The sequence below is a fragment of the Azolla caroliniana genome, unplaced genomic scaffold (assembly GCF_043228905.1).
Source record: "Azolla caroliniana isolate FFs.n. ecotype wild unplaced genomic scaffold, voAzoCaro1.0.p SCAF_13, whole genome shotgun sequence".
Classification (NCBI taxonomy): domain Eukaryota; kingdom Viridiplantae; phylum Streptophyta; class Polypodiopsida; order Salviniales; family Salviniaceae; genus Azolla; species Azolla caroliniana.
Genome location: NW_028230448.1, coordinates 903,080 through 916,127, shown reverse-complemented (window position 1 = coordinate 916,127; position 13,048 = coordinate 903,080). Strand labels below are relative to the sequence as shown.

General features: G+C 39.5%; 2 protein-coding genes across 2 annotated transcripts; one reads left to right on the top strand and one right to left on the bottom strand.

Annotated features, from left to right (window-relative positions):
• Positions 1-1,515: 1,515 nt before the first annotated feature.
• Positions 1,516-4,576, top strand: LOC147855913 (pentatricopeptide repeat-containing protein At1g06140, mitochondrial-like). The gene has a single exon (XM_087329924.1). It carries the CDS (start codon positions 1,768-1,770, stop codon positions 3,916-3,918), a length of 2,151 nt encoding a protein of 716 aa, XP_087186050.1. The 5' UTR covers positions 1,516-1,767; the 3' UTR covers positions 3,919-4,576.
• A 1,349-nt stretch (positions 4,577-5,925) lies between these two features.
• LOC147855912 (ruvB-like protein 1) lies at positions 5,926-10,341 on the bottom strand. Its single transcript, XM_087329830.1, has 12 exons — positions 10,229-10,341; positions 9,524-9,712; positions 8,558-8,689; positions 8,314-8,463; positions 8,087-8,242; positions 7,861-7,995; positions 7,368-7,433; positions 7,166-7,272; positions 6,941-7,040; positions 6,772-6,863; positions 6,329-6,398; positions 5,926-6,242 (listed from the first exon to the last, which is right to left on the bottom strand). The coding sequence occupies exons 1-12, from the start codon at positions 10,307-10,309 to the stop codon at positions 6,150-6,152; spliced, it is 1,371 nt and encodes a 456-aa protein (XP_087185956.1). The 5' UTR covers positions 10,310-10,341; the 3' UTR covers positions 5,926-6,149.
• Positions 10,342-13,048: the final 2,707 nt, after the last annotated feature.

The following is a 13,048-nucleotide window of genomic DNA, read 5'->3' as shown; positions in this document are numbered from 1 at the left end:
CATGCAAAGTTCTTCGATGAGAACTAATTGTTTTACAAAGTTCAGTAACTATTCATTTTCATGGCTCGACAAATGAATATCCAAGGTTTTTGTTCGGTGATTTTAATGCATGGGATATTTGTATCTCTAATATTCAATGATTTACTCGTCATTATGGAATTTCTCAAGCATCCATATGCAAACAATAGGTGAGGTTAATCCTACAATTTCTAGACATGTGTAATGCATTCTTGGTCTCAATCCCATTTGATGATATGTTATTAGATATTCAAGTTACATTGTCTCAAGCTTTACAAGTTCTAGAGGTCCATACTTACCAACAAGCTCACATGATAGGAATGAAACAAGAGTTTTGTGATCTACAATTGTCAATCGCATAAAACAATTCATGGGTTGCATGCATCCCATGCTAGAATGAATGTGATATTCCTATAGATTGATGGAACATTGAACACATGTTAGCTTAATAGCTACTAGCTAGTTCCCACTAACACTTTAGCTAACTAGAATACTGATTAGCTAGTAGCAATAATCACTTACCTACCTAGTGAATTAGCTACTATTGTACTATCGTCTTAGCTAAGTAGCTACTACGGTCTTAACTAATTAGAGGTTAGTGGTACATATTAGCTATTTAGCTACAACTCTTCCACAACCTTAGCAATATAGCTAGTTAGTGGTTAGGGGTACAACTTAGCTATTTAGTTACCACTCTTCCACAACCGTAGATATATAGCTAATTAACGGTTAGGGGTACAACTTAGCTATTTAGCTACTACTCTTCCACAACCTTAGCGACAATTGCTAGAGTGTTACTTTCTCACTTGATTGCAAGAGGGGGACAATAGCTTTATTACCACTAAGAATATACATTGAACCAACGTCTACAAGTCTAGGGGGTCAGTTGCTTTATGTAGTGTTACCTTCTCACTTGATTGCAAGTATTCTTTGTTTTTCATCATGGATTTGGGTAGGATATATACCAAAGATATGCATATTACCACTAAGAATATACATTGAACCAACGTCTACAAGAGGGCGACAATTGCTTTATGTAGTGTTACCTTCTCACGTGATTGCAACTATTCTTTGTTTTTCATTATGGATTTGGGTAGGATACAGGATATTCTTTACATTAACTATATGACAAGGTTGTTATATCAATGAGAGTTGCATGCACATTAGATACACCATGCATCGACTACTTATGGGATCGCACACACCTAGGATACTTGAGCTGGATATCTCAACACTCAGAACCGTAAGGAGGACAAGTGGTTAAGCTATAAATAACCTTCAGTTTTGGCTGGTGTGGAACATACATGTAAAACCTAGTTATGGTATGTGCTCATCACGGAAAACTCTTGTCTACCTAGTAAGTAGGTCACCTCAAAATCATGTGCAATGGTGTGCCAGAACGAACAATTGTGATCGTCGTCATGGTGTGACGACACCCTCGAAAGGTAATATTTTTGCGATGTGTCAACCTAATATGTTTGTCAAACCATAGTTGTACCCTAACATCTTGTATAGGTTCCATGGCCATGGAACCTACACCATGTCGAAGAAGTGTGAAGGTTTTGTGCAATCCGCGATGCATTGTTGAGGTAAAGCTCGAATGGCCTGTGAATTATCCGATCCTTCCTTCTATGTAAAAGTCTTTGGGTGCATTCTGGAGCCAAAGCTATGTAGTGATGAGAGCTATGGAGTTTGTAGATTTGTTTGTTGTAAGGAAAACTTTGAGAGAAGAATGAAAGCTCATCATGCATGTCCATGGCCCTCTACACACATATGGTGAAGAAGAGGATCAATGGAGGAGGTCCTATGCTTGGCCTCTCCACCTACCAGGAGACATTCTCTCTTGCTGGAAGGAAAACTTATGCTAGCCATGCAAAGAATCCTTGGGATGCAGAAACCTCTGGCTTGGAACATCGAATCCTTTGTTTAGAACAATCTCCTAAGCCTCCTTCCGTCAGCAATTTGATATGCATCTTGCAGGAATGCAGAAAGGAAAGAGATCCATCATATGCCAAACGCTTGAAAATGTATATGGAAAGGAAAGACCTTAAAGGGCACATTGTGTTGGGGAATTACCTTGTATCTATGTTGGCTGATTGTGGTTGTCTTCCTGAGGCCGAGAAGGTCATGGAAAGCCTAGGATTTCGGAATACCTATTCTTGGAATGCTCTTATTTTCAGTTATATCGAATGTGGAAAAGCAGACGATGTTTTCCATCTCTACAAGAGAATGCAATCAGATGGTTTGCATCCAACTACCTACACTTTCGTGGCTCTTCTCAAGGCTTGTGCTATACAGAAAAACCTGGAAATGGGCCGAAAACTTCGGGAGGAAGTGATAAGCATGGGCTTAGAGAATGATGTTTTTGTCGGAAATGCATTGATTGATATGTTCAGCAAATGTGGCTCTATTGCAGAGTCACAGGAAGTATTTGATAGCCAAGGGGCACGAGATGTGGTCTCATGGAGCTCAATGATAGCAACCTATGTGGGTCATGGTTATTACAAGAATGCGATAGATTGTTTCTCACAGATGATTTCAGAGGGTGGATTACCAAATGCTGTGACCTATACGATTTGCTTACAAGCTTGTAACAGCATTAGAGCAATAGAAACCGGACGCTATATATTTGCCGATGTTTTGAAGAGGGGTTTGGATGATGATATTTATGTAGGAAACACAAGTTTAGACATGTTTTGCAAATGTGGGTACCTTGAGGAAGCTCAGATTGTGTTCGATAAGCTTCCTACACATGATATTGTGTCATGGAATGTATTGATGGCCGGATATATTGAACTTGGCTATGGTAAGGAAGCTTTGCATTGCTTTGAAAAGGTACATTCAGAGAATATGTTGTTGGATGATGTTGCAGTCATATGTGGCCTGAAAGCTTGTGGTACCATCAGATCAATAAGTTTGGGCCATTCCATATATGTTGGGATTGTGAAGAGTGGATTGGACCAAAACTCTACTGTAGGCAATATGTTGGTTGATATGTTTGGAAAATGTGGCTTGCTTGAGGAGGCACAACAAGTATTTGACAAACTATTATCCCGGGACAACGTGTCTTGGAGCTCACTCATGATGGGATATGCCCAACATGGTCAAGCTGACAAAGCTTTGGATTGCATTCATCAAATGCAAATGCAATGTGTATCACCTGACGATGTTCTTCTTGCTTGTAGTTTAAAAACATGCTGTACCTTGAATTCTGTAGAAAAGGGTCGTGAAATGCATGGTCAGATTACAAAATATGGCTTGGAGAAGGATTATGTTATTGGTAGTGTATTGGTAGATATGTATGGAGAATGTGGCGCACTCTTAGAGGCAAGAAATGTGTTTGATGACCTCCCGGTGCGAAATATTACAACATGGAGCTCAATCATAAAAGGGTGTGGTATCAACCATCAAGGTAATATGGCTGTGCAATACTTCAAGGGCATGCAAGAAAAAGGTTTAAAGCCAGATTCCATAGCATATACGGCGGTTTTAGTTGCATGTAGCCACACTAATCTCGTCTTTAAAGGGCAAGAGTACTTTTTGATGATGGAAATGGGACCGAGGCAGACTGTCTATCAATTTTCTTGTATGGTAGATCTTCTTGCACGATCGGGATATGTGAATCAGGCAGTGGGCATTCTGGATACTGTGCAATGGCCACCACCAAAAGAAACGTGGAAAGCTTTGCTTACTGCTTGTAAAATATATGGAGAAGTTGACCTTGGCCTGAGATGTTTTAAACATCTCGTAATAATGGACCCTAATGATGCTTCTGCATATGCAATAATGGCTGACATATACAGAAATGCAGAGGAACTCGATAATTCAGATAGAATGGAGAAATTAAGAGAACTACATAGGAGTCGGAAAAAGCATGTGTCAAAGGTTTTACAGCAGTGAACAAAATTGTACATTATTTCAGAGTGGATAAATCCAAAGGAAGAACTGCGTAGTAAAGCTTGAATTTAGAAGTAAACATGCCAGGATATGGTTGTTCCCTAAGCCTTTGCGCCTGAGTAGTCCCAGAAAGCTGCTGCTTCTACTTAAGCTCTCTTCATCCTCTCTGAATTTAACCCTGAAATCAAAATGTCACTCCCCTGCATCACTCAAGTAATGAGCTGGCACCAGTGACTTTCAACTTGATTCATTGCAGAGGTGTGCACTTTATGCCAAACATTTCAAACTGCACCTGAGAAGCTATCTGATACAGCATGATTCTCACAATATGCTACTGGATGTGATAAGATTCATACATTAAGCAAGATCTCTTCTTTGAGAAGTTGAGCCTTACAGGCAGAATGCTTTTAGCCCATACTCCATGTGACATCGAGTGGATGTTGCTAAAGCTACAGAGAGCAGGGTGAGGACAACTCTTATGCTTGTGGTATGCAGTATAGGTTATCAAGTTTGCACCTGATTATGCAACTTTTAACTAATTTTGACATCAGTTGCCAACAACATCATGCTAGTTGCAGTCACATGGTCAAGATCTGGACATACCATGATTTGACATACAGCACATGGAATACAGTCACATGTCAAGGAGACAAATCTGACTGATTACTTATTTTTTTGTTGATAAAATTTTTCTACATATGATTACTACGTCGTATATCACAATTTATTCTACCTCTCATTTATTCAAACTCAATTTCATGGGACTGAAAATGCCTTGATTCACGATGGAGAAACAGGATTGCATCCTGTTGTTGAACTGCAAGCTTTGTGCCCAAAATGTAATGTAATATCTTGTGTTTGTTCTCAATACACCTGTTTTTTTCCCAACCGAATAATGAAAGGAATTTCATTGCATTTTTGTTTGATTGGGTTTCCCACAGTGAAGTCATAAAAGTTTCCAGCACAGTGCGCCTAAAACTATAATTTCAACAAAAGTGAATATGTATCTACAATAGATCACTATCATTTATTTATTCCTGATTTTTCCTCAATTATTATGTATATAGGAAGCAACTTACTCCAGTGGAGATTTTCCCTTTGCTCATAAATGCATTGACATTCAATCATATGGAAGGTACTTGCAAGTTGCAATATTTGATAGAGAGCTTGCTGTAACAATGCTGAGGAAATAATTTCTCCCCAAGTTCTTAACTAAATCTGATGCCCTTGATCTAGCACAGAAAGCAATTATCATGCAGCAAATGCATCTATCGTGGTGTTCTTGTAACATGTGAATCAGGGAACTAATGCAAACTCCAGCACATATGAGAAAAAAGGAAAAACTCGTAGGGTATATTAGAGATTTATCATTTAACCATCTGATGTATGTTACTTAAAAAGATTGAATGAATGTGCCTCATAAACCAGCTCTCCTACAGATGGAGATTGACCTTGCGAAGTCATGCAAACACTTTTGCACTCCATATGAAACAGACTTTAAAGGCTATACACAAAATGACTATGAAAACAATTATATAAATTGGCGTGAGAATTTTAATAGCTAGCAGAGTTTGAACTATGGATTAATAAAAGGCAAAATACAAAAGCTATTATTATGCTTAAAAAGTTACGCACATGTAATTCTTACAGTTAGCAATGATACAAACAGCCTAACAGAAGACAAATATTAAGCACAACCCTAAACCCTCCATCTTTATGTATTATTAACAAAACAAGGATAAATAGAGATTACTAGACTTAGCCCATCGTCCAGCCAATGTGAAGCACCATTATGAAGAGTCTATAGAAAACGCAACAGCCTTCACGTACAACATATACAATTGTATAAAAGATTCTACATTTAAATGCAAACATGAAAGTCTACGGAATCATGACTATTAAAGTGACTCAAATCATGCAACTTAACCTTAATCATTACGTAGACAAAATTTTACTCCCAAGTAAGATTTCAAGCTATGGAGTGGGAGTTGTGTGAGTAGACAGTACAGGTTCTGTAAGATCGTCAAATTGTATTCAAGGATGCAAGATGTCAATTAGTACTCACATGAGCATTCACCTTCCATACACCTCAATCAGCATTGCCTAGTGGCAAATACAAATCCGTTGCCTGATAAGCAGCAAAGCTAATTCGGCAGACAGAAACACATTAAGGCAGAGCAAATTGACGAACGAATAGTGTGACCATTTTCATTATCCAACAGGGACTTATGTTGTTACTGAGATACATATTTGTCTGCTTGCTCTTGAAGTAATTTTGCTGATGCTCGTGCATCCAAGAAAACTTCAGTTATATCCTCCAAGTCACTCTACAGAATCCAGGGAATTATGAGAACAAAAAGAATAATGAAATAAAAAAACTCACAGCAGAGTAGAAAGCTTGCTAGTAATTTACCTTGACAATTTCATCTCTGCCATTTGTACGGGCTACAATGTTGGCAGGGGTAAGCAGCTGTACTGCATGTCTGCAGCAAGAAACAATATTTATAAACAATAAAACAACATATTCACATACATCATACACATAAAAAAGTAATTGCATTCTGAGGCGCCACAAACAAGACAATGTATCCCACACAAAAATAACAAATTTAAGCGATCATCTGGTGACCACCAATGTACCATACATGGATTTCAGCATATGGAATACAACCTTATAGAGACAAAACAAACAATAAACAATAAACATAGGCGGATTTCAGCATATGGAATACAACATTATAGAGACAAAACAAGCAAGAAACAATAGACATATTATCTATTGTGATTTACGCAAGTAGACTGACTAGAAATTCTGATGTGATTGACTATGAAATATAGAGATCAATCAATACAAACCTTAAGGATGTCCTTTCTCCAATTTCTCCAAGGTATGCGAGACTGTCTTGATCTACAGCTAGGCCCTCAACTTGTGCACGAATGGCTAAAATCTGCAAAGGAAAGTTGCATTAGAGCAAGTTTATGAGAATGGTCATTATATATACAATTCAACTTCCAATTGATTCACCTGGACAATCTCCTGGAAGGTGTACGGAAGGGTACGAATGATAACCACACGATCTAAAAGATCAACAGGTATCCCATGTGGACTAGAGATATCTGTTCCTCTGCACCACAAAAGTAAGAAAAACTTCAGTTTGACTTCATAGCATCCACAAGTGTCAACGTAGGAACTCCAATACAGAGACATCCATATTTCCATAAAACCAGATTAGAATTTAATTGAGCATACCTTATGTTACAGATACCACGGTTTGTTGCAAAAATAACAATTGGTGAAAGCGAACTTTCCAGTGCTCGGTTTAAGTATGTAAAACACTCCATATCAAGCATATGCACCTGCATTTCCATGCCATGACCATATGGTAGAGCATCAGGCAACAGAATCTGAAAACATGAAACAAAACAACAACCACATGCAAAGAAAGTCTTACCTCGTCAATAAATAACACGCCTGGTACTAGTTCTGCCACACCTTGATTGATATAACGATTCACAACCTGCAGAACCACCAATGTTTGAACAACTCAGGACTCCTAGGGATATTCTACAGCTACGTAATATACATTTAATGTGTCTAGAAACCTAGAAAGATATTGTAAGTATCCATATACAAGTTTCAAGCAAAAGTATGCATTTATTAAGTTTGAAATGCAATCAATGTAAAAACAGGTGCAGGGCATAGAAAGAAAGGCCATGCATGACAGATAAGAACTAACACTACTGAAAAACGAGGCATTCATTAGAGGCCGGGCGAATGTAAAAGCTCGTTCAGTACACATACGGACAGGACACTAAATCAAGTCACCTAGCCCCAGAATGCTAGATGAGTTGGGATATGCGCGAAAGGTATGAACTCGTGCTTTTTTCAGAACAGACTAACCCAAAGTCACCAAACGTAATGACATTAATATCTCTGCTGCATACCTTGTTTATTTCTTGGCGAAGCCTTTCAGTTATTTCAGTTTTCCGGGGTTTCAACATCTGACCCATTAGCGATAGGATATCTTGCCCTCCTTGAGGGCGGGCATTGGCTGCATCTAAATCGTGCAGAGTAACATCCTGAAATTTTATGGGATATGAATTGGTATTTATAAATAATGCAAAAGAAATGTAGCTTCTATCAAACTAGAACTTGGAGGTTCACATATACCTGAACAATCTCTTTCTTTTTATGTACATCGCCCTTTGGGAGGGGTACATATTCTTCTGCCTCTAAATCAAATTCTGTAGCAAATGCATCACTTCGCCCAACCCGTTTCACCGCACCACTGTTTGCTTCAATGTAGATTACATCTCCCACAGTGACCTGATAAAGACATTTTTTAATTCCTAAGCACATAATATTATTGAGAAGCCTCTCCAGACTATTTAGATCACCTTTTCCTTGATTAAAGCATCATATATTGTCGGATCAAGTTTTAACTGCTTAGTTCCTTTCACAGTTTTCATTCCAATGACCACATGGCTAATAGTCTTTCCATATCCACCTGTTGCACTCTCAGTCTCCTCTGGAGTCAATTCAGTGACCTGAAAAATCCAAATAATGTATCTTACAATCAGAAACTGTACAACCCTTTAGAGACAGATACATAGCCATTGTATATGATGCACAAGAACATACCTCTCCCTCGTAGACTTCCTTATTCTCTTTTATACGAAGTCCTATGGCACGACGAAAATTCTCCATAAGGACTTCAGTCTTTTTCACTTCAGATGAATATACTTCTGAGCCGACCATGGGACAAAACGGAACCTGTGAAATTCAACTATATATGTCAATGCACATTGTCTCAGAGGGTTACAAGGGCTATAGCTATTGCCTGATGAAGCTCACACAGATTGCAGGGCGAGGCAGGAATGTCACTATTGAGAAAATTCTATGCAATGTACATACAACATGACATAAATATGGTGGAGACAGACAGCATTTAGTGTTCATTAATCCAACATACATTCATATCACAAATAAATATCCTGGGCTGCTCCAAAGTCACAAACAAATTTTAGCAATAAATAGTCCAAGCCTTTGGCATTGAAAGCACATATAACTCAACCATTAGAGAGGCACAAGAAAACAAATCAAAACCTTTTTTTATAAGAGAGGAGATACGCTAGTCTATTGTTTTGGGTCCCAAAGGCATACCGGGCCTGAATCCAAGGATGGAAATAAATCCCTTCCTTCCACCTGTCTCTCAACATGCTCAGAACAATCTTGCATCGAAAGCAAGGTTTATTATTGTCACAATTCAAAACGTTTCCAACAGTGATATTTTCAACAACCTCTAGCATACTTATGGTTGCTTTACCAACAGGGGCATCAAAACCCTACACCTAAAACCTTTTCGAGTATCTATGCCCTTAAAGTTATAGTCATATGCGCAATACAATCCAAATTAAAACAACATTACTCAAAAGAATTTCATCCATACACAGTCCCTTCTGAGATCCATTTCCAACAGTGACATCAAAATGCTAGGTTTTACACCATCTCAAATACATTTGCTCTATACATTGTAGTCTTACACAGCTTACGCAAAAGCTAGCAAGAAGTTATTATCTGATCCACGAGCTTCATTTTCGAACATACCTTGCTTCCGAGTTCTTGTGCGATACCAAGGGCTAATGCAGTCTTCCCCGTTCCCGGAGCTCCAGCCAGAAGCAATGCACGCCCAGCCATCTTCTTCTGACGTATCATATCAACAACAAGGCCAGCAGCCTCTCTTGCTTGCTCTTGCCCTACGAACCCAGAACCGATTCCTTGAGCAGTTCCATCTTCCTGGTAATGTTAGAAAAACATAAGTCAAAAGGAGCATCTTCCTATGCTTGAAAGGGAGAGTAGAGAACCCCTAGACAAGAAAAGGAATCAAAAAATAGAAGCCAAATGCCTTTGCAAATTACAGGAAAGCAAGAAACGCCCTCGAAAGAGTCGTGTGCTGTGATATGCAGAAACAGACAGCTCATACGACGCCTTCTGAAGTGCATGAAAAACCTTAGGAAAGCAAACATAGACTTGGTGAAAACAACTTCTTGTTAAGAAAAAGAGAGAAAGGAGGGCGACGAAACCCTAGGAAAGCAAGAACAGGAAAGAATCGAATGACGATAATCTCTTCTATACATGAAGAGAAAAATAAAGAAATTTAACCATAAGAAATCAAAGGAAGCATTTATTCGGAAACACTATCCTGGTAAGGCAGAATCCATAGAAACCCTTCTGTACATGAAGAAGTGCAGGAACAAATAAATAAATAAAAGGAACACTGCGGAAGCAATGGAGGGGGGAGCTCGGATTTACCTTCAATCCGAGGCCTTTGATGTGCGTGTGGGAGGCTACCCGCTGCTTCTTAGTGGTGGACTGAACTTCTTCAATCTTCATGGTAGGGAAGGAGACAAGAATTGAGCAGAAGGAAGGAAAGATGGAAGGAAGGAAACCTGCAGGCACTCTTCTGCTTCCTCTGCTGCTTCCTCTGAGAGACAGAGACAGAGACAGAGACAGAAACAGAGAGACTTAGAGTTAGTTAAGGTTTTACTTCTTCTTTCTTTCTTCTTCTTCTTCTTCTTTTCTTTTAACAGTCGGCAATGGTTCGGTTTGAACCGAACCGAACCGAAACTCGAAATCGCGGCTTACCGGTCAACACGGTTCGGTTCGGTTTCAACAGTTAGAAACCGCGGTAAAAACGGTTTAATGGTTTTCTATTTTCTATTTTCTATTTTTTTTTTAAATTTAAAAAAAATTACAAATTTTATTTTTAAACAATCTTTTCATTTTTCATGCCTTATTCTCACATTTTAGGAGAAAATCTTTAAAATTTTGACCTAAGCTAAAAACCGAAATTGCGGTTTTACTGGTTTGAAATTTTTTTTATGTTTCGGTTTTAACGGTTTCGTGGTTCAGGTCGGTTTGGACCCTCTCGAACCCTTGCCGATTGTTACTTTTGTTCTTTCTTCTTTCTTCTTTCTTCTTTCTTTCTTTCTTCTTCTTTCTTTATTTCTTCTTCTTCGTCTTCTTTTCCTTTATTTCCATGTCTTGATGTCTCATGGCTTCCTTCTCATTCATTTTCCTTTCCTTCCTCTCAAAGGCTCCAGAGACTTATCTTGCCAACAAATTCCGGTCATTTACGGGCTTCCCGACCGCCCTTCCTCTCGAGTAGTCCATTTCACTCGCCTCGTTGGCCATGCCATTCTCCCCCCTAGAGGCAGCAACAACCCACGAGATCGTGATTGAGTACCAGTCCATTTGGCTTTGGTATATAGAGCATGCAAGAAATGGCCAAAGAAGACAAGTAATGCATATATAACGAATGAAGAGAATGGAAAGAAGAGCAATGAGAGAAAAAGAGAGGAAGAAGGGAAGGGGGAATGATGGACAACAAAGGGGATGGAGATGTTGCGAACAGAATAACGAACATGAAGAGGGTGTATATATGAAATACAAGAAATCGGGTGTTTGGTATTATGCCTAGAGTTTGTTTTGTTCATTCCTTGGTGCTCATAGTAGGCTTAGGGTGGATTGACACTAGCTTCTACTCATCTCGCCAACATAAAGAGTAGACTTTGTCCTATCCCCATTGGCTTAGCTTCTAGGTTAGTTAGGTGAGTACCCATGAGTGCGCAAGAAGCACTTGTGTAGAAGGAAAGTTTGAGAAGCCCTATAACATGATTTTTGAGAGTGACAAAATGTTAGGTTTAACCTCCCTAATCGACCTAAGTGTTGAGATTGACGCCAACCACAACCGGTTTTAGACTCACATCTGAGAGGTATTTAACCAACAAAAAACACAAATACAGTGACAAAGGGTATTTTAATGTGGAAGCCCTAATAGGGAAAAACCACTCGAGTCCCCGAACTTCGAACTGTTTCACTATGATATGAGAGTAATACCGTGAAAGTTAATGTGCAGAAGCGTAGACAAACTGGCTCAACCGGATAGCAACAAAGACAAGGTCTAATGGAAAGCTTGAGAATACACAATACGCGGGAGAGACAGAGAGAGCAGAACATAAACTCTATTTCAAAAATAATGAACACTTTGTACATACAATGTGCTAAGAGAGCACTTTTATACCATGTCCTTAAAAGGACTGACAAGAACTTCAATGCTTGTTCTGAGTGACTGACACTGATTCCCAAAAATATGCCTACGTACTAGGCTAGGATCGTAGACCTCTAACGGCCTACCAATTACCTTGATCCGGATTACAATCTGGCTATTGGTTCTGGGTACCGATCCGATTCTCCGTTCCAGATACCTATCTGGATCCGGTTGAGCTTGTCCGCTCAACACTCCCCCTCAAGCTCAACTTGAGGTCGGATTGTGGTGTCAGTGTCTACCAATCCTTTCCTCTACCTCCTGCCGGTCGGCAATCTGTCATCCCAGACTTGTACAACATATTTAGTACATTGCGTCTTTGTGACAACAATATGTCGTCAGGATGTGGATCACTGTTACCGGCCGGTAAAGAAGGCTTAAGGAGGTCCAAACCAGAGTGTGAAAGGAATAGTTATTCGGGAATTGTTGTAATTAGTAGTATTAATATATACATATTATTATATAAGAAGATGTGGACGGACGGACCGGAATCGGTATGCCGATCCGGATCCGGAACGATTCCGTAAAGGTGCCGGTTGGCACCGTTTTGTATTTCGCACCGGAGACCTATATAAAGGCCCGGTTACAATGTAATCAGGAGCGGATAATTAATAAAGTTTATTGTCTTAATCTTCCAGTGTTGATTACCGTTCTGTATTCATAGTTATATCTTACGCGTGTTAATTACGGATGGCTAAGTAATCGATTAAGGTCTAAGTAAGTGTTGTGCCATAAGTCATTCTGTCGTACCACCCTTTGGTGACGTGTCTTAAGTGGACACCCTGTGTTAGGGCGGAGATGCGACGGCAAGGAAAGTATGGCAAAGTGGCCTATGGTGGCCGACCACATTGAAGGATGCAGTTCGGTATGCGAAGGAGTGTGATCTATGCCAGCGAATGGGTCAGCCAACGGAACAAGCTTGGATGCCACACCAGGCAGTCCTACCACTAGAACCATTCCAGAAATGGGGGCTAGATTTCGTCGGGCCATTTAAACCATCGGCAATGAGAACCGGCAACCGGTAC